Source organism: Melanostigma gelatinosum (genome assembly GCF_949748355.1).
Source record: "Melanostigma gelatinosum genome assembly, chromosome: 5".
NCBI classification, from domain to species: domain Eukaryota; kingdom Metazoa; phylum Chordata; class Actinopteri; order Perciformes; family Zoarcidae; genus Melanostigma; species Melanostigma gelatinosum.
The window spans coordinates 9,510,126-9,531,387 of record NC_136638.1 but is presented as its reverse complement, the minus strand read 5'-3'; the positions used below and the strand labels follow the sequence as shown (position 1 = coordinate 9,531,387).

The 21,262-nt window shown below is 45.9% G+C and overlaps 2 protein-coding genes across 3 annotated transcripts; one reads left to right on the top strand and one right to left on the bottom strand.

Annotated features, from left to right (window-relative positions):
- The first annotated feature begins 148 nt into the window (after window positions 1–148).
- Window positions 149–2,762, top strand: cxxc5b (CXXC finger protein 5b). Its single transcript, XM_079268949.1, is given in 3 exon segments — window positions 149–289; window positions 1,154–1,405; window positions 1,408–2,762. Coding segments are annotated over 2 exon segments (885 nt in total). The 5' UTR covers window positions 149–289; window positions 1,154–1,344; the 3' UTR covers window positions 2,232–2,762.
- Window positions 2,763–9,187: 6,425 nt separating this feature from the next.
- On the bottom strand, window positions 9,188–17,945 carry LOC306777336 (uncharacterized protein). 2 transcript variants are annotated; one of them, XM_079268407.1, is made up of 6 exons: window positions 17,805–17,945; window positions 14,985–15,422; window positions 11,825–11,942; window positions 11,154–11,259; window positions 10,826–11,051; window positions 9,188–9,960 (listed from the first exon to the last, which is right to left on the bottom strand). In XM_079268407.1, the coding sequence occupies exons 2-6, from the start codon at window positions 15,160–15,162 to the stop codon at window positions 9,812–9,814; spliced, it is 777 nt and encodes a 258-aa protein (XP_079124533.1). In that variant the 5' UTR covers window positions 15,163–15,422; window positions 17,805–17,945; the 3' UTR covers window positions 9,188–9,811. The 2 variants fall into 2 exon arrangements, with proteins under 2 accessions (XP_079124533.1, XP_079124534.1); XM_079268408.1 differs by lacking the exon at window positions 17,805–17,945 and adding an exon at window positions 16,261–16,401.
- Window positions 17,946–21,262: the final 3,317 nt, after the last annotated feature.

Here is a 21,262-nt window from a genome sequence, read left to right as displayed (position 1 = left end):
TAATATGTCACCCTATGGCCCCCCCACCCGAAGGCTCGTCCGTGTGCGTTCAGAGTGCTCCCTCGGATATCGTGGGGTCGCTCTGACCACGTCGGTCTCGGCTGCAGAGTCCACTTCGCATTTTGAGCGACGCCCCCAAATTCCGTGCAGAGTGTTTGCAGACCCTCCGGGACGGAGAGGTGGAGGAGGAATCGGCAGCTCCGCCGTCCATAGACGCTACAATCACCACGCCATTAGTTCATGACTTCATCATATGTTTGACAGGAGAGTTCGGGCCGCAATTCGGAAGGTAAGGGGAGACGCTTTGACGATACTTCCTGTTGATATTCACCGTTTAGGTTTTTTTTTTGTCGCCTTATTTTCGCTGCGCGCGGCGCCGTGTCGCAGCGACCACTCGGACTGTGGTCAGCCCGTCGTGGCGTCGGTCGAGCGCCGTCTTCTTAGGTAACCTTAATCGCGGCGAAACGATCGATCGGGCGCCCCGATCGACCCGCTAAAAGGGTTCACTTCGTTGACGCGTAACTACATATATGTACCGGGTTTCAATCGCCGGGGTACATTTTGCTACAAACGCGGACACGGAATATAGCCCTGGTCTTTTTTTATCCACAGCAACCGCATCGTTGCGCACCTCGCTCACTCGTCGTCGATACCAGACAAAAGACAGCCTGTTTTTTTTGACGGTCCTCTATTTGGTCTTCCTGCGTTGATCTTAAGCTTTGGCTGGCACACATAACAGCAGTCGTCAAAATGTATTTGAAAAGCGCGCTCCACATTTGACCTGCGCATATGCGCATATCTTTGCATATTGTTGTCGCTCTGTTATTGATTGCATTGATATACCGTGAAATTCTTAAAGGGATACTGCCTCCTGTATGCGGAAATCACGGGCAAGCCATGCACTGTGTCTGATACATGGCCCTGTTCGCCTCTATTCGAGCAGTTTGTTTGTAAAAAAAAATCTACATACGTATATATTATTTTTCTCTTAAAACACGGATTCTCCACACTCCGATTCTCTGACAGTGTTTAGTGGCTCCCGGCCGAGAAATATCCTCCAGTCCCAATCTCCTCTGTTTACTCTCTTTCTGTATTTGTCCCTCCAACATTTCTATTCTTAACCTTCCTCTCTTCATCCCCCATTCATTTCTAGCTCTCCAGGACTCTGAGGCTGCTGCAGAGAATGGGAATAGGGACACAGGCCAAGGCTTGCCATTTTGGCTGAAGTAACAGCAGGACGGTTGTCAACCCCGCATCGGCTTCAATCCCCTTCTCCCTCACCTCTCTTCCCACACACACACACGCACACACAAGGACAGACACCCCCCACACACAGCCACTGCTATGTCCACTGCCGTAGACATCGCTGGCCCTTCCTCCCCAGATCAGGCCCACAGCAGCGCTAAAATCCCAATGAGCCACTGAGACCCAGCCTTAAGCGCTCCAACCACCCCTACAGCCTCTCCCATTACATCTCCGCCCCTTCCCCGGCCGTGGACGTCAAAGGCCTGATCCAGCCCTCCCCGGCACAGCAGCGGGCTGCCCAGCCCACGCACGCTAAGCCCCGCCGGGCCCCCTCCTGGCCCGACATGTGGGAGTCGCCCAGCGGGCTCCACCTGGCCCACGCCGCCGAGCTGCTGATGCGCGCCGGGCTGCTGGCTCTGACCCCCGCCACCACGGAGCAGGCCGGCCTCGGTGCGCAGAGCAGCCAGCCGGCGAAAAGGGAGGCTGCGGAGGCAAGGGGGGACGGGGAGGGCGGTGGATCGGGACCCGAGGAGGAGGAGGAGGAGGACTCCTCTGGATGCGGCACCGACTTCCAACCCTTCCTGGGTGCCTGGTTCCCCTTCAGCCCGACACTGTTCCCCCTGGCGGGCTTCCAGATGGGGGGAGGCCACTGGAGGAGCGCGGCCATGGGAGCGGAGGGCATCGAGGGCCTGGTGGCCGAGGGCTACTCACCTGGTTCTCTGGGCGTCAGCAGCGGCGGGAGAAGGAAGAGGAAGAGGTGCGGGGAATGCGTACCGTGTCGGCGTCAGACAAACTGCGAACAGTGCAGCAGCTGCCGCAATCGCAAGAGGGGACACCAGATCTGTAAATACAGGAAGTGCGAGGAGCTGAAGAGGAAGCCGGGAGGTCCCGGGTTTGAGAGCAGAGTGTCTGGGTTTGATCTAAGGGCCTCCGACTTTACTTTGGGTCTGGCACAGGAGAGAAGCAACGGCGCCTTGGATGGATAGCAATGTACGTGGTGGCAGCATTTGTCAGAGGATCCCGGTTGGATGATTGTTGAGGAGCTGCAGCTGACACAAACACACAGGACACCATGTTAACACACTCGGACTGTGGTTCGGAGATCTCCGGATCTCGCGTTCAACGAGGAGCTGCAGCTCCGTTTGAGAATGTCCACACTCGTTTCCCATCCTTTCTTTTGACAATCAGTGAATTGGAGAGGAGAGAAAGAAGGATACCAATGTGTGTCAATATTTAGATGACGACAAAAATGCTGTAAATAGACTGTAAATATCTGGAAAACATTATGTCTTTTTTTACATCCCTTTCCAGTTTGGATGTATTGTGTTTCAACTTTTAAAAAAAAGAAAAGGAGCCAAATGTTTTGTTTCTAATGGGGAGTTTTGTTTCTGTTGTTCTGACGTCACTGCATCAGTAAGAAATGAATGAGTTCAGCCGAGGCTAAATTATTTCATGTGCAACTTGTACTGTATAGCTCTGTTTGCCCTTTTGAAATAAAAGAAATTGGCCATGTGTAATTGTCTACAGGCTGGGTTTATACGACTCTGTGTGTGTGTGTGTATGTTCGTTTTAATTGGGTGTATGTGTCTGTTAGCCTCCGTGTTCCTGGCTGTACACATGCACACGTGTGTTCGTATGTGTGAGGTTGTGTGGATTATGAGTCACCTAATGGTGTGGCTGAGAGCCTTATCGCAACCCCACAGACACACACACACACACAAACGCACCTACACGGTGCCTTGGCAAGTCCGGTGCATGCACTGGAACACACCAAACCTGACGCGCACACGCAACAACAAACACTCTCTCCTCTATTCACACACTGACGCAATATCCCTTTTTATTCACAAGTGTAGATCACATGTAGACACACACACACACACACTACCATGTTATAAACAAAATACACCGGCAGCTGCACTGAGGCTACAGGGTGGGTTTTTTGCTTGTTGCCGTAACGATGGCTGATGTGATAAGACCTTCTTCCTCGGCGCCACACTCCAGGGGACCGCAGGGAAGACGTAACCATGGCAACGGCCGGCCCGAGGTGTCACGCTATAATTGGGCCACGGCTGCACTTCCTGTGTGCCTTCAGTCAGGGGGATCGCAGAGGGACTGTGTGTGTGCGTGTGCAACTGTGGGGGTTGAGTATGCGTGCGTGTGTGTGTGTGTGTGTGAGAGTGTGTGTGTGTGTGTGTGTGTGTGTGTGTGAGTGTGTGTGAGTGTGTATTTGTCAAGCAGGGAGAGAGAGAGAGAGAGAGAGAGAGAGAGAGAGAGAGAGAGAGAGAGAAAGCACAGCACGCCAGCCAACGCAGGACGCTGCCAACTCATGGAGAAAAGCAGCGAGCTCCAGCATCATGCGAACGCAACGCTCCCACTGAATGAGGAACACAGTCTTTTAGTCAAAGTCCACAGTCTAGTGTTTCTTCATCTCCCAGACAAAGGGCGAATTTCAAATTCTTGGATCTGCAGCTTTTTTTTTCCTCTTTCCCCTCACTCCCCCTCTCTCTTCGGTGCCTTTCTAGTGATTTGGAGCTTAATCCCCCCTCCCTGTTCTCGTCACGCATGCACACACACACACACACACGCACACACAGAGACACACAAGCTAACACACACAGACACACACACCGGAAATCTGTGTCACCCGCTGCCCAGCAGGTCCAGTGACTCCCTGAACGCCTGCAGTCTGGCTCCACTGGCCTGCAAGATGGCAGGAGAGAAAGGGAGGAGGGGGGGGGGGATTGAACGGAGGACAGAGAAGAGGGTTGGGGGGGGAGGGGGGGGGGCTTTGAGAGGGAGAGTTGTGGGAGTGAGGGAGGAGGAGGGGGGGGGTGGTGGAAAGCGGATCTAGGGAGAGGGTGAAGGGAGGTGGGGGAGAAAAGAGACGTGGTGAAGGGCAGAGAGGGAGAAGGGAGGGGGGGAGGGAGAGGGGGTGAAAAACTGGGAGAGATGAAAAGCAGGCCACAGGGGGAGAGAAAAGAGAGCGAGAGAGAGAGATACGCAGGGAGGACGGGGAGATGGACAGCAGGGGATGAAGATAGCGTGGGCCCAGACAAAGAGGGAAGGAGAGGAGAGAGGGAGAGGAGAGAGGGAGAGGAGAGAGGGAGAGGAGAGAGGGAGAGCAGCGACGGAGGCCGAATGAAACGCAGTGACGGAGACGCAGGGAGATGAGAGGTTAATGACGTGTGCATTGTCCAGATAGCCGGTGTGTGCCGTCACAGACCCCTGTGGAGCTTACATATGTTAGCACCAGCGGCCCTGCCCACTCCGGAGGGAAAAACGAAAAAACTCCTCTCACACACACTGCAGTGGAACAACCTGCCAGCCCGAAGGCAACCTGCGCTGGAGCTGGGCGGACCCTCACTCACGAGCCAGACCTTTGAAATTTTGGCCACTGCGTCTGCTTGGAGACACTGTGTCTCATTGTGAATTTTTTCTTTTTTCCCCCCTCCCCTACACTGGCTGTATCCCCAGTGTTAGAAAATGTGTAACAGCTTTGCAGTAACAGCATCTTTCTGAGCTCATTCCTCATTACGCCCTCTGTAAATCCATTTGTGGTCACTTCTGAACACGTGGGAAACATGTTACTCCCAAGCGGACAGACAATGGTTTCTTACATCCTTGAAAAGCTCCGGCTCATCTGCCGTCAGGTTATATTTTGGTGACACTAGGCTGAAAGGGGACTCTTGACCTTTGACCCTTAAAGCTGTTCGAGGTGGATTCAGAATAGACCGACCACAGCACCATCCACCCCTGGTTAGGGCTCATGCTACCTATGACAAACAAGCACAAAGACTATTGAATTGCTTCAAAATGGAACTTACTGGTACAAATTGAAGTCCTTGTGAAATTAAAAAGGACTATCTATTGGTCAAAACCCGAACATAGAAAGAGAAGAGATTAAGCTCTCTACACATTCTTACATGATGAACCTCAGGCGGGTTCACACGGTGCTCGTTTCGGCGGTAACGTGTACACAAAATTCTGTTAATCTTTAGCCTGCTGCTGATTTTTTTTAAAGGCTCAGTGGTTCCAGGAAGTTAGGCAAATCGCGGTGATAACGACTGCCTGCAGTGATGTTTCATAACGGCTTCTTTTCATGCCGCCTCATGATGTGGAATTGATTGTTGCCGGTGAGTATCAAGCTACAAAATGCTTGCAAGATATAATTAGCACAAGTCCCACCTTTAGCACATGAAGACCTGATCAGTCATGTCAGTTACATGAGGTATTTCACTTTGATTTGTATGGCATAGTGCCGACGAGCTGTGTTCAAGTGAATCATTAATGAATGAAATAAATGATAATCAATGGTATTGAATTGCAGCAATGACTAACTAGTTGGCAAAAATGTCAGCTAGCATTGATTTGCCTCATAATCTTAAATAATGCAGACTATTGAGAAAAGCATTGACATGGCATTTTCGCAAGATCTATATCATAGATATAATAGATAGGATACCCGGAAAGAAAAAGTATTGAAAGAAAAAGTAGTGACAACGAGCTAACCTCTGTATTTTTCATATGTAATCTCCTCTGATCCCAGTACAGCTACAGATTGTAAAGTTCTCCAAATGGGATCTACCCAATCCCACCTCAACGAATAACTGTGTTGTTGAAAGTAAACATGCTAGCATTGCTAGCTGTCCCAGTGGTGCTTTTAGCTAAATGCCAACGTCAGCATGCTAACATGCTCACAGTCACACAGCTAATGTACTGACTCGAAGCGGATATTATTTACCATGTTCACCCGTGGTTCAGCGTGTTAGCGTGCTAACATTAGCATCATGCTAACATTAGCCTTACAGCTGAGGCTCAATGGGACTGTCATTTGTTTTGCAGTGGCTAACCTGACTTAAACTGGTCTGTAGCTGCAAGAATGACCACATTTAGACAGTCATTTTAAACTGCAAAAAAAGTGTCTATCTGCTATTTTGTGACGATTGAAATGGTTTAGTTACATTTGTTTAAAGGGGAACTCCACTAATTCTATGCACCAAAGCCAGGAAACATTTGCATTTCTTCTCATGTGTCTCTGGAGGAATTGAGTCCGGCCTGAGGGCATGGGATTTAAAGGAGGAGGGAAAGTCTACGTATTGCATTCTGGGAAATGTAGGAATCAGGGATTTTGTAGCTTGACCCATACTACTTATATTACTATACTATAGTTTGATTTTAACCATTTATTTTTATTTTCCTACGTAATCTGTTTTTCACAAGCACCTACTTTATGCCAAATCCCTTTCAGTGTTTGTAAGGTTGTTGGTTAAGAATAGGGCTGGTCATGTTGTTCTTTTACTTTCTGTAAAGACCAAACATAATGTATTTTTATAATTGTTTTAATTACTTTTTTTGTGAAATCAAACTGGGAGCTGATGCTAGTTGTTATGTGCTGAATGTTTAGATATGTAAGAGTCTTTAATGTTTGGAAATGAAAGGGTTTATCATTCAAGTTGTATTAGTCAGTGTCCATTATCAAAAGGTATTATTGCTACTAATGTTCAGCTGAACATTCACTTAATTCGAGGGGGAAGTGCTGTACATTGAATGTAATTATTGCATGAACAATTAAAGACAGTAAACTGTTCACCTTGTTTCAGCCTGAAGTTGTACACAATTCAATTCGCCAACATCAAGGTTAAGAATAAATAAAGAGGACCGTTGCAACTTTAGTGCCAAATCTAATGACATCACCACTGAGGTGTTGTTTTTCATTTAGTAGCTATGAGCTGTTATCTAACTGATCTCCTGACTCACTATTCCTCTTCACAATGACTTCATTCAGAAAAATGAGATAAGATGCGCTTTATTGCTCTCACACGGCATTGAATCCTTATTGTGATCTTTGAAGTTTACTATCATGCAGGCACAAAAAAAAGAAAAGAGCAAACACAACTGCTTCTCGTGTCCTGAATTCACCTCCAGACTCTCAACACCTTCAGCAAATAGAAACAGCACAAGTCGACGGCACGCACTTTCTTCTGGTACAAAGATGACCGCGCTCCTACAATGCTTCGCTGGGAAACCCAACACTGTCCTACTATATATAGCGGGGCCTTTCACACTGTGCATGACTGCTCGTGTCGAGTCACATGATTCAAGAAATATGGGTGGACACACACATGCACACACACACACACGCACGCACACACGCACACACGTACGCACGCTCTTCGCCCACGTACAGAGGCGCGTCCACGGAGGCTACACGGGGTGTGGAGATGGCGAGGGAATGAGAAGTTTTATTGAGTTGGCTCTGACGTGTTGCTTTCCCGTGACCTGACTCCCATTTGCTCTGTCTCCCCGAGCGTCTCGCGCTCCGTCTCGCTCTAAACCACATGCTAATCAGCTCTCTGTGCTCTCTGTGCTCTCTGTGCTCCCTGTTTGATCTGCGCTGGGCTGTTTTCTGACGCATCCCACTGAATAGATAATCATTGTGTAAGTGACTGCCGTCGGCCGCTCCCCTTATCAGCAACCCCCCCCCCCCCCCCCCCCCCGCACGCTATAACCATATGAACAGACTCAACTGTGTTAAATTAAAAGAAGAAGAAAAAAAAGGGATTAAATCAGTCTTTCAGTTGCATTCATGTTTTCCACACCAATAAAATACATAGAAAGTCATTTGGGAGTTACCCAACACAAATACAAATAACAGGTATTTTAGAAAAGTTGAAAGTGTCAGCAGGAGCAACGCTTTAGCAGGGACTTAGTGACCAAGTAAAGGGAATATGTGATCCAATAGTTAGGGAGTACCTTCAGCTCAAACACTCCTAACGTTTTGGATGAAGTACTACATCTCTCATGGTATCACGTGTCCTTACAAGAAGGATTTATTATTTTTCTCTCATCTGATCTGTCTGTAGACACTAGAATCTAAATGAGACGTTAACCACGAGGTTAAAGTGCCGACTCAAAAAAGCTGTGGTGGTGTGTGAGGGTGTTTAAATCCTTGTTGGTTGATCAGCATTGGAGCTCTTCGTAGACGCAGCCCCTCCAAAATTGACGAGAATGCAGGGCAGTCATCCAAAACACGTTAGCTTTTAAGGGCATAAAAAGTACAATTTTCTTCCCCAGCCAAGTTTGCCACGTGACCATGACCAGCCCGTCCCCTGACTCAGTCGACGGGTCATGTGCTTCACTAACTGGAGACCTGACTGAAGGCCAAAAGGCCCCAAAAACAAGCAGGAAGTGAAGATGCTCACAATGGAAGTGTCAGTTGATTTCTGTGTGTCACAGAACGTCAGACGGGGACCGGATGTAACCCATAACAAATGTTAAATACGATGCTCGAAAAAAAAACGTCAACTTGCTTGTTTTCCAGAGCTATCAGCCACATATTGTGGTGTCTGTTGTTTCCGTTGTCATGGAGATGATTTAGTTGTTATCGGGTGACATCAGTATGGATTTTCCGTCACATGATAGCGGTTGTGTGATGCGGCTGATACGCTCAATTAACTTCTATAACTTTATTAAAGCTCGTCTTTATCCGTCAAATTACTTTGAGAGTCTACAGCCGTGCTTTGAGCTAAATGCTAAGGCCAGCATGCTAACATGCTCACAATGAGAAAAATGTCATTTTTACCATGTTCACCATCAATGCACAGCATGTTGGAATGCTAATATTTAAGCATTAGCCCTGAACACAAAGTACAGATAGAAATGTCAATAGTTATTTGGCCATAAACCAAAATATTGGACCACATGTTGGTGCTAGAGGACAACTCAGGGCATCACCAAAGTCAGTAGGATTCATCCAATCATAGTTGAGATATTTCATAAAAAGAGACACTCGTCATGTAGACAGCAGACTGTTAAAGGCCTGGTTCAGCTGTCAGGAGGCACGTGTGTGTGTGTGTGTGTTCATAGGTGAACATGAGGGATTGAAAACTGTTTTTGGAAAGCAGTGACTTTATTATTTACCATGAATTCAGTCCTTTTATTCCCCCCAAAAACCTGCACCCCTGTGATTGATAAACTGGATCAGTCCGTGGTGTTAAGTTACATGGACCACATTTAAAACAGTTTAAAGCTTCTGAACAGCACAGAAGGAAATTATCTTTTTTATCAAACACATGTTTCCGCCCCCGATAACCTCTGCTTATGACTTCTGAATCGGAGAACTTAACATTAACGCTCATTTATCAAGTGCAGCACAGTCTTTTTCCACCTGTATTCAACAGTCTGTGTGTGTGTGTGTGTGTGTGTGTCTCTGGACATCTCTGTGTCTGCCTGTCAATCACACAAACCATGTGGGCGCATTTGAACTCGGCAACATCAAAGCTGCTTCATTTTCTCATTCAGGTTGTCTTCGGTTGAAAAAGCTTTCAAGTCTTTCTCTCTCCCCCCCCCCCCAGACGTTTCTCAGTCTGTGGGTCGGTCGGTGCATCGCGGCCTTACAAAGTGTATCTCAGGTCACCGCTCAGGTTCAAAGAGGGATCCTTTTCTCTGTGTGGCCTCATCCTGGTCCATCAGTGTCCAACTGAGCCATTATTCTCTGCACAGGTTTGTTAGAGTACGGCTCCGGCTCTGTGTCAGTGAGGCCTCGTCGCTGGCTGGACACAGTTCAGTTCAAGTGGATCAAGGGTGCGCTGCTTTTCTGTAGGTGAGCCGGTTTGGTGGGTACGGGGGGTTTGGTGCAGGCGGGTGTGCTGTGAAGATCCTCCGCGAACGCCTTCCTGAGCTGCGCCACGCGGCCTCCGTAGTGCGAACTCTCTGAGGAGGGGAGAGGGAGGCAGAGTGAGTTTTCAAGATGTATTCACCTCTGCTCATACTGTAATAATGTACTCTATCCTTTCTGTCGAACAGCTCCGCCCTTCCAACACAAATCATCGGTGTTCTATGTAGCTGTGGAAAGCGTGTGTCTCGTTAGTATAATATAATAGTGACAGACCCCTTCATTAAGCTCTGTGCCAATGGATGTTTCAATCCAATAAAGGCTTTATTTATCTGAAAAAACCTGTCGAGAACGTCGAATCTTTCTCTGAAAAATAAACCGAAAATAGAGACGCATGGCTTTCATTGGAGCACAACGATAAGCAAGTGATGTTTCTGACAAACGACTTATGATGCAAGCAGTGTTGGTAAGAAATGAAGTGCATTTACTCAGGCATCGTACTGCAGGATAATTCTGAGGTTCTTCAACTTTTTGCTCCTTTATGCTCCACCACATTCAGAGGGAAACATTCTACTCCACTACATTTGTTTGACAGCTTACGAGTAACTTAACAAACACAACATGTGATCAGTTCATACAATGAGCTCCACCTCGACCGGCAGCAAGAATAAATCCAAAAATAAAATGTATATTACAACACTGTAAAAGGGAAACCTCTGCTATTGTTGGTGTACATTGTATTTGGTAGCTGTTATATTAGTTGTTGTCATTGCTTACAGTTTGTCTGAGCTTATCTTATCATTTCTATTGACATGTAAGTACTCTAGCTGTTACAATGTTTGGGGTTTTATGCAATGGTGTATATTTGCAACGTGGTAGTGCTTCTACCTTTACATAAACCTGACTAGAGTCAGTAAATGTGTAAATCCTAGACCTCTCCTCCCTCCTCTCTGGCTGTGTTACCTCTGTCCTGGGGGCCGGTCCTCTCTGTGTCTGACAGCTGGGCCTCGAGCGGCGGCCGGATGCCACTGCTACAGAGATGGGGCCTGTGGAGAGGAGTCCAGTCGCCGTGGTTGTCCGAGCTGCCGCCCGACTCTCCGTCGCTGTCCTCGGCGGGGTCCTTCGGGTCGTCGTCGGCGCTGCAGGAGTCCTCCTCAGACCACCGGTCGTGCGGGGAAGCCGGGTCATCCTGAATGTGGAGGACACAATTTGATGGTGAGACTCGGGACACGCGGCTCGTCTTCCCCGCCAGGCTTCAAACCCCCCCACACACACAAGCATATGCACTCACGCTGACGTCTGGGAGGGACAGCTCTTCTTTAAAGCCGAGCTGCTCGACCTCTCTTCCTGTCAGCAAGTCCACCGTCTGGATGCCGTGCACATTATCAGTGTGGACTCTGGAAAGACAAAGACGGACATTTTTAGTCCCTCAGACAGCCGTCCTAACCTTTGAATCAATCCCCCGCAGTTAGTCACATGGCAAATAACTTCTATAATCCAATTAGGGCGAGGAGACGCTGACTGACACTCTTTCGTTATCAAAGTCAATCAGAGCATTTGTTCAAGGAAGTAACAGCTTTATTGTGGTGGATGTTCTCATGTGTTGGTTTAGAAACGCTACGAGACAAAGTCCATCACTCCAAAAAAAATGAAAGAAACTTTTAATTCACGTTCAAATTAAAATAAAGAAAATCGAACAAACAGATGTGAGTTTTGCATTTGATTTGCACATTCTGGATTTTGTTGCTTGACAGAAGTAGTAGATTCTCATTCATAAGTCAACCTACTGCTGCAGAACAAAGGTCTCTGGGTTTCCTCTACAACAAACAGCCAGCAAACAGACACTGTTGCTCCGGAGCCTGCTTTTGCACTTCCTAATCACACTTAGGTCGATGACAAAAAAACCCAAATGAGTAAATCAGTTTCAAGGATTCTGTGTGGCGGTATTTCCTGTTGTCCTACCTGTTGTTCATGAGGCTCTGGAGGAGTTTGGAGGACCTGAACTCGTCCATCTCTCCGATCACACTCACGCTCACGTCTCCGTCCCGACCCAGCAGCCACTTCACATGTTTGTTGTCGGCTGGAGGAGAGAGAAACGATTTAAAAAATGGTTCATCTTTCTGTCTCTCAGTAAGATTCCGTCTCATGACTTGTTGTTCTGGCTTTTATCCAGAGGGTGGTGCTGTCCTATCAGTATTGAGCTTGAGAAACCTCACACAGCAGCAGTGGGCTTCACTGTTTCCCATTTGTGCTCTCTCTTTTATTCAATCGGAGTAAATTCTTTGTGTCTCACTGCAAAAACAGCAGTCACATATTGAGTACTGATAAACCATGTTTAAATAAATTGGTGTAAATGGTTACAGAAGGAAAATAACATAGTTAATAAGAGGGTTAACAGAAACTCCCTCGAATGTAGGATTTGGAAAGAGCCCAAAATCTTCTCTTTCACTCTCTTAATATTCATAATGCATTTTAAATTTAAATTTAAATAAACAACTTATGTACTCGTGTAATTCATTGTGTCTTTTTTTGTTTGCTTATCTTCAAATCATAACAATCAGAAATCAATTCCAAACACAACAAAGATTTAGTCTTTTAGTTGTGACCTCATCACAGTCCCCCCCAACGCCCAATGTGACAACAGGTGTTTTCCATGACACCTGAGGGGGAAAAAACGTGAAAAACACCTGCCATGACATCACGGATCGGGGTGCGGCCTGAAAGTTAAAATCCTCAGAGAGCTGTACAGCAGCACTTTTCCGCCAATAGGATTTCAATGCAGATTTGCCCTTTCAAAGACGCAGTATCGACAACAGATGCCGTAGGAGTCCACGGACACGATCAGCTCCGAACAGTGGACTGACTACACCGATTTCTAAGAAACCAGCAAACAAAGGCCGCTCTGTTTCCTCTCCACATTTTAGGGAATGACTCGTGTTTGCCCACAGTCACGCAGCACATAAGGGGACATTGTGTGGACGTCTCAGTCTGATGTCACCTGACCAAACGACCATCTCTGACATCAGTCACAACCTTTATGATCCCACTCTGAGTTCCAAGACACAGAGGCCGTTTCCAGTGCAGAAGTCAGGTGTGTGTCTTTGTCACTACCACACCTGAAGAAATGCGGCGGAGAAACGGAGTCGTTTTTATTCATAGTTATGTGACATTTATGGGCCTGCATGCACACACGTAATGATCGTCCTTTCCCGACAACAGTGCAGCAGACAAAGGCTGAAAGAGGACTAACTGGATTGTATGTTGTGCAACATGAATACACAGAACACAACACACACTCTCCAGTGACATGGCACAGATTGAGTCAACAAAGACGGCAACTTGATATGTAATTGAAGGCGCGGCGACGCCCAAAAACCACAGGGCTTACTCAATCTTATTCAGCTTTCAGCCAGTAGAACGATTTGACAGGCTAGAGGATAGAGGCTGTCTGTCTCACACACACACACACACACACACACACATTGTGCGTGTGCGGAGGTGATAGGGTCTCAGTGAGTCAGAGAAACACCTTAAATGGAGGAAGGGTTGGTGAAATGAGTGAGACTGGAAGGTAGAGCCGAGGGACACATGGGTCTGGACTCTGGACTCGATCACTTTGTGCGTCATTTAAACACATTAATCAGATTGGTAACACGAGAGGGTGTTACTACACAGCTTGTGTGTCGTGTGCACTCGGAGTTGAGAAGATTTCTACTCATGAATTAGTTGTGAAAGGGCTTGAATGTACAATCTTGTGACATCTGAAATATAAGCTATAACAAAGACTGAGTGTGCGTTTGCAGACCCCTAAATGTTAGCCAGCGATAGAAAGACATAGCAATAGTGATTAGTTGTAGTTACAGAGTAACTACTCTTCATACAGACTTTTGTTAATGTGTGGTCCTTGTATGAGGATTAAACAGGACTATGATTGAGAAAAAACATGGAGGTCATAAATGTGACTCCCCCCAGCTGCATCCCACCTCCAGCAGACATTTTTGACGAGCAAACAAAGTCTGTGGGATTTTCAAATGGAAGATTTCAATTTGAATTACTTTATTTCACCTTTAAAGGACCAGTGTGTAGGGTTCAGGGGTATCTATTGGCAGAAATGGAATATAATATTCATAAATGTATTTTCGTTAATGTATTGTCACCTGAAACAATGTCTGCCATGTTCTACAGTAGCCCCGAGCGGACAAACCAAACACTGGTTCTTGAGAGAGCCTTTTGGGTTTTTACGTTACCTGAAGGCCTCCATAGTTCTCCGACACGCTTGGAAAGGTAGGAGTGAGCAGAGGGGTATTCAGTTGGCTGCATTCTCACACCTAACCACTAGATGGCACTAAATCCTACACACTGTTCCTTTAAATTATATTTCCTTTAAGTCTGATAATGCTGTTTCATGTACTATCAATGGCAGCTACAGCCCTGATACTTGACATATTTAGAAAGCGGAAAAAAACAGATTCAAATTCAACATTTCGGGAAATATTTGTCCATTAAATATGAAGCTACAGGCAGCAGCTGCTTATCTTAGCTGAGCAAAAAGACTGGAAACGGGGAAAAAGCTAGTCTGGCTTTGTCACAGAGACTCCAGGAAGTCAGCGCCCACCCAAGAAAGAAATGCCTTGCAGATAACCTCCGTAAAAAACAGCAACTTATTGTTTTTCCACCAAATAATAAAATCATATTAATTAGTGAGCTTTAGAGGTGCTGGTTACCCTCAAACAGAGCTAAGCTAGTTAGCTGTTTTCAGTCTTTATGCTAAAGCTAAGCTATCCCGCTTAATCTTACGATCTAAATCTCTGCAAAAAAATCAAAGAAGCATGTTTCCCAACAATCGCTTTGAAGGTGACCGATTTCACATATTATCTGAAATATTTGTATGTTGAATAAATGTCTGATTGGAGGTACAGATAATCATTATTAGACTGTCATTTTGACAGTTCAGCGCTGCCAGATTAGTTGTGAGACCTATTTCACTGTAAAGAATTGAGACCATGTAAGAGAAGCCAGCAGCTTTGATCTCCTGTCAGAGTTCTGTCACAGTGTCATGGAATAAGATGCACGTGATCTCCATGTATACTTCAGTGTAACCGGTAGAATGACGCCAGTCTACCTTTCTTTGGCCTGTTGCTGCCGTCTTTTCCTTCCCTCTCCTCCCTCCCCTCGCGCTCTGTCCAGCGGCGTATCTGCTCCTCTCTCATCTTCAAGAAGAGGATCCTCTTCTGCTCCTCACCGAGGGCCTCCAGCACCTCAGGGTCCACCCACATGTCCTCAAGGATCTTAGCCAGCATCTCGCCTCTTTATGCCCGGTTGTCAGAGAAACGTCCGTCAGCCCCCTCTGTCTCTCTGTCCGGCGGGTCGAGTTTCAGCGGTGGGGTACGATCGCTCCTTTTTCCTGTCCTAGAGTCAGGTTCCCCTTCCTTTGAAGGATGTGGGATTGGGTGCGGTCTAACTGCTGGAGGTCACTGTTGTGTCCTTTGTCAAGTCTTCTTCTGTGCTGTGTAGGAGTGGGTCGGCTTTGACTGTCAGTTTGACTGAGCTCTGAAGGTTGCTGTTGTGGTTTTCACACAGAGAGAGAGAGAGAGGGAGAGAGAGGGAGAGAGAGGGAGAGAGAGAGAGAGAGGGAGGGAGAGAGAGAGAGAGAGAGAGAGAGAGGGAGAGAGAGAGAGAGAGGGAGGGAGAGAGAGAGAGAGAGAGAGAGAGAGAGAGAGAGAGAGAGAGAGAGAGAGAGAGAGAGAGAGAGGGAGAGAGAGAGAGAGAGAGAGATTAAATCTACAGTATTGTTTTGCTCCCCTCCATTCAATCCTGTTCTGGCTGGCACATCACAAAAGTCCTGAAGCAAATAAGCCCCAACACCAAATGTAATGTGTGTGTGTGTGTGTGTGTGTGCGTGTGTGTGTGTGTGTGCGTGCGTGTGTGTGTGTGTGTGTTCATCGTGTTTACTCTGCATACAGTTGGCAGAGAGAATACCTCTGTGCTCTCAAATACTGAAAGGCAAACAGGGGCAGGTTCAGTCTGTCAACACACACACACACACACACACACACAAACACACACCCACACACATACACACACACATATATAGGGCGTAAATTACTTGCATGCTATCTGAGGGTAACAGACACAGATAGAGAGCAAAAAACAGCTATACTATATAAATATATATATATAAATATATATGTATATATTTAGTTAGGACTAAACTTAAACAATGCAGGACAAACTACATCAATGTGTTCATCTACTGATGAAGACAAAGAGATGTTAGTAGAGATAATACAAGATATCTAATGTTCTCTAAATAACAATAAATAATCTGCTGACAATAAAATAAAATAAGAGGAGTTAAAATGAAAGAAATACAGTAATAGTATGAGACAACCACTAACCTCTCTCACACACACACCACTCTGACTGTTCTTAGCACCTTATCAATACCCGTAACACTGACAGACATGAACAGCCTGTCTGGTAGTCAGAACTCAGTCAGTTTCGTCCTCAAGAGAGAAAAACATTCCCAGAGAACAACGTTCACCTTAAACTGTGTGTAAACACCCAGCATAACAGCAGCCTCCACCCTGCACACACTTTTGAAAGCTGTGACACAGCGAGTTGCTGAGACGGAGCCAATAGAAGCTGCGTCTGTGATAACAGTTCACCAATCTGCACTTCGGGGCGGTCCAGTGTTACGGTTTATCAATACGAGGCTGACAAAAGAGAAATATCACCCTTTATCAGTGTTTGAGGTGTGGCAGAAGTTGAACCATCGCATTATACTAAACCGCAAACACCGCAATCATTCTGCGGTTTGAGGCCAAACTGAGCAGTGGAACTATTATGTTCTGCCTCTAACAGCTGATGCAGGACTGAACGCAGAAAAATGGGATTTTTCTAATCTTCTTACAACAAACAATAAAACGTGAGCCAAACCCCAAGCTCGCTGTAGTTTCAATCCACTTATTTTCTCAGCATACTGTCACAGCCCAGATCACAACGTGCAACGAAAATGCCGAGGCCCATGCAGCTGATGACCCCCCCCCCCCCATTCAGCACCAACAGGACAACAACAGGGAGGCCTACAGTGCGTGGGACGAGGAGGGTCGTCACCATACACAGACAGCTTAACTGCCTCCGATTAGTCTTAGAACCAGCATCCATTCATTCATTAACTCTGTCCGGCACCCCTCAAGCCTCTTTCAGCGGTAGTTCTCTTTTCCACAGCGAGGCTTTTGTGACGCTCTCGTTCGTTGTCTGTGGGGCGTGTTTGTCATTCATTCCATCACAATGTGGGAGCTGTGAGGCCCTTTAAAAGACTCTGTGATAAAGAAGCAATGCAAAGAAACTGGACCTGACTTGAAGATTCAATACCAAACATCCCACAAAGGCACACAAATTGGTCAGTTCTTCTACAAAAAGAAAGAAAGAATCACACCACCGAGCAGCCGTAGACCTGCACAGCAGCTCCTCTCATATACATTGGAACAAGGGCCCGGCAGCACGGCAGAGATAGTGTGCCAAACTATTCGTAGACAACAACACCCCACACAGGAATACAACAATCACAACATGAGAATACAGCAGATCAACATCCACGTAAAAAGAAGGCATCCAGGTCTGGCTCTGGGCCCCGGGATTCGCTTCTGCCTGCAGAGCAAAGAAAAGAAACAAGGAGCGGAGAGGAGAGGGGAGGAAGGAGTGTGAGCGGCATACTGAGAGAAAAGTTTGAAAAGTCTCTCAGTGTGAGAAAATACTGGCCGTTCTCACAGCGACAGAGGAGAGACGTGCGAGATAAATGAGCTCAGACGGGCCGTGGAATGGCAATCACAACACAGAGAGAGAGAGAGAGAGAGAGAGAGAGAGAGAGAGAGAGAGAGAGAGAGAGAGAGAGAGAGAGAGAGAGAGAGGTGACACGGAGGAGGGAAAGTGGACTCACTCAGTGGCTGCCAGCCGCTTGCATCTTCCAGCGCTGCTCTGAGCTCTGGCGCCTCTGTGAGAGCGGTATGATGAGTGTGTGACGTGAGAGTGTGCCTGTGTGTGTGTGTGTGTGTGTGTGTGTGTGTGTGTGGGATCAGAGCGGTCGTCAGCAGCAGTGGTATGCAGACTGAGCTCTGCTCTGCTGCATTTGTACTGAAAAAGGAGTGGGCCAGAGTGACATCACTGCACTTATCTCCTCCTTCCTTCTTTCTCTTTATTTTCTTATCTCGTCTACATTCCCTACAATACTGTGAGGAAATAGAAGTAACAGCTGGTTAAATATTACCATGTATAAGAAAGAATGTTTCCCAATCTACATACTTTGTATTCATTGCTGTTAAAAGCGTGATAGCTTCATGTTCCTAATCCCCCCCCCATGACTTTTAGCTATGTTCAAGGACGTGAGGAGTTTCTGCACAACTGTGTGTTTACCCCTCCTTCTTCCTTTTTTTCTCTTATTCCAGGAAGTCCTGCTGGCTTTGTATGAAACAATTAATCACAACACCACATGTGCAGGAAGGAATCTGGATATTTATTCCACATGCTTTTTTTTTTTGTTTGTTTTCAACAGGTTGTTGACGCGTATCATGCCAGCAGCTCATTGTTTTTGTGGTTGCTCTTCCCCGCGGTGCCAAATCAGATGCACAGTGTCAATGTCAGTCACACATGCCTGTGCGTAATTATGTCTGGTAATAATGTATTTAATTCATGTGGAGATGACTAACCTAGTCTCCTGATTGTCACAGACCGGTCAGGGCTGTCTGGGTGTGACGTGACAAGTTCACCTTTACGGTAAGTGGTGAGTAAATAGTAGGTGCTCCTATTGGCCTACATTGTGTTTTCTTTTTGGTTCAGTAAGTGGCTGACGTTCACGTAACAGGATAATGGTGAATGTCAAAAGGTGACATAAGAGTAGCACAAGCAGAGAAAAGGGTTTGTTTTTATGAATGATTTTATGATGGCTTCCGAGAAAGAACTTTGTAATTTGGCCCTAATTACCAGAAAGAAAAATTGGTTTTTACAAATAAATAAATATTACTTCATTAAGAATTATGATTTAAAACTTTATTCTCCATATTTTCGAATTGAACGCTTGCTTTAGACTGAGTTAGCATTTTTCATGCAAACCCTTTATGCTCCAAAACACTCTAGGTTACACTGTTTTACACTTTTATCTTTATAGTTACTATATCAAGTAACAGCGGTTTTTCTACGAGTCATTTTGTGAAATAGGACATGATTAAGAAGTCAACAAACTGAGTCAGTCGTGTCAGTTCGCAATGACGTTAGCTAACATTCGCTTACGTTAGCCAACATAGGCAGCTGGTTAAGTACTAAGGACTGTCTGTTGCAGGACAATCCCAGAGCAAATAGAGTTGAGCAAGCTTGCAATGTATCGCTGTTGAATCAAAGTTTTCATCTGAAAGAATAAAAATGTATACGCTCAACATACTATAAGCATCAGATTTTTTTAACCGTAAACCTCTTCAAATGATTTCTTCACACTGCACATTGCTAATGGAAATAGGTTGTTTATCCTTGTGTTAAGCTGGAGATGAAGCGTTATATTAGCCTATATGTCAGCAATAAAACTCAATTTGAAATATGTAGGAGTGAGTATGAATATCATACTTTTTAAAAAAATCATTGAAGACTTTTGGTTGTTTCAGTTGGAGTGGAATCAACAAGATGCCTTCATCAGTTCAGTGACATTTACCCCAAACCTCCACTGAACTTTGCATTATGCAAAACGAAACCAGCCCGTTTGGATTTCCACCAAAACTGGTGTTTCAGTGAAACCAGACACCCGTCTGTTTGGCCCTCAGTCTGTCTCCGGTATCAGGACAGACAGCTCAAGGTCTACTCACACAAATAATACACACAGCTCTGTTCTGGTACTCTTGTATTTGTATCTCAGAATTATTTAGTAAGTTACCCCTCCTTATCCTTTAAATCCTTGGAGTTCACTTCCATGTCTGAACCTGAATTTAAAAATCTCACGGGATTCAATTTGAACTCCAGGTGCACAACTCCTACCTTTTGCTCTGGATACAACTCCTCTCCTTATCTTAATATTCTGAGGACATGTGTCTCTCTAAAAAGATAAACGGACATCAGCAAAAACACAATCTCCTTTCCTCCTCTTTCCCTCTGGGATCAAGGTCAGATCTGCAAGAGGGAAACAACAGGGATCAGGGTGAAACATAAACACATGAATTATTTTCCAGAGAGCAGGTGAGCTTGCTGTATGTTTATGCACGTTGTGACTTGGCTTCATTATGCAGGTCAATGTGGTGGTGGCATGTCTAATCAGACTCTCTGCCCCACCTTATATATTCCACAGGTGCTAAACAGGAATTATCAAGAACCAGGAAATCGTTTTTACAAGGGGGAAAATTGCGAGTGTGTCACTATCTTACCTTTATACTTCCTTGGCGTTGCGCACCGTGGGAAAGTCCCGGCAGCTATCAAGGCATTGTCACTGTAGGCTGGATGCACGTGGTGCGGATTGGACATGCGGTCACGTTCACTATGGTATCTGTGCATGCGCAGCACCCTCTGCTGGAGGAAGAGGAGATAGCAAGTCAACAGGGATCCCAGGGTTTTTGTGACAGGAGAGCAATGAATAAAACCTGATCACGCATCGCCGAATGAGAGGATGTTTGTCATCATCAATAAATCAGGAAACAAAAAATGATTTATTGATTATCATGTCTGAAATCAGGATATTTAATCATTAAAAAAAATCTTGTAGCACTTGTGTCTTGTGACTATAGAGAAGTAGCAAATGTTATAAAACACAAAAAGTGTTCTGTAAGTCCAAAAGTCAACCATTCTTACTGCTGTTATAAAGAGTCACCAACTAAATTTAGTTTGAAAGATGGTTGAAATGATAATATGTTTGGGGATTTAATGAATATTATTGAGGTCAAGTTCATTTTTCAGTTCAGGGCTATTCCTTGAAATGCTTCCTTATTTCACCACCTTTACTTGTGTTGACGTTTTAGCCCCCAGCAGGTTGAAGCGGCCCTGCTCTTCAGGTCACCAGAACGACACAGTCAACAACATTTTCAATGACCTTTGACCTCGAATATTGAACACGCATCACAAGACAGAATTCGAAGGCGTCCAATAAGTCTCTGTTCTCTGCTGAGACCAAGTCTGCATAATCTACCTCGTCTTTTTTTTATTATCCGTGCCTGCATATGGTGTTTCAACACAAAGATTAAAATCACACTTGCGTAGGAGGTCAGTTTTCTCTTCTGACCTCGAGCTTGTACTTCCCATCATGCTTTTGGGGCCCAGCTTGACAACACGGCGAGGCAGATTTACCATGTCGAAAATATTTGTATTTCCGACACGTTCCCCCCTCAACGGCCCCCATGTTTAATGCATGGGCCCCGCTGATATGGAGCC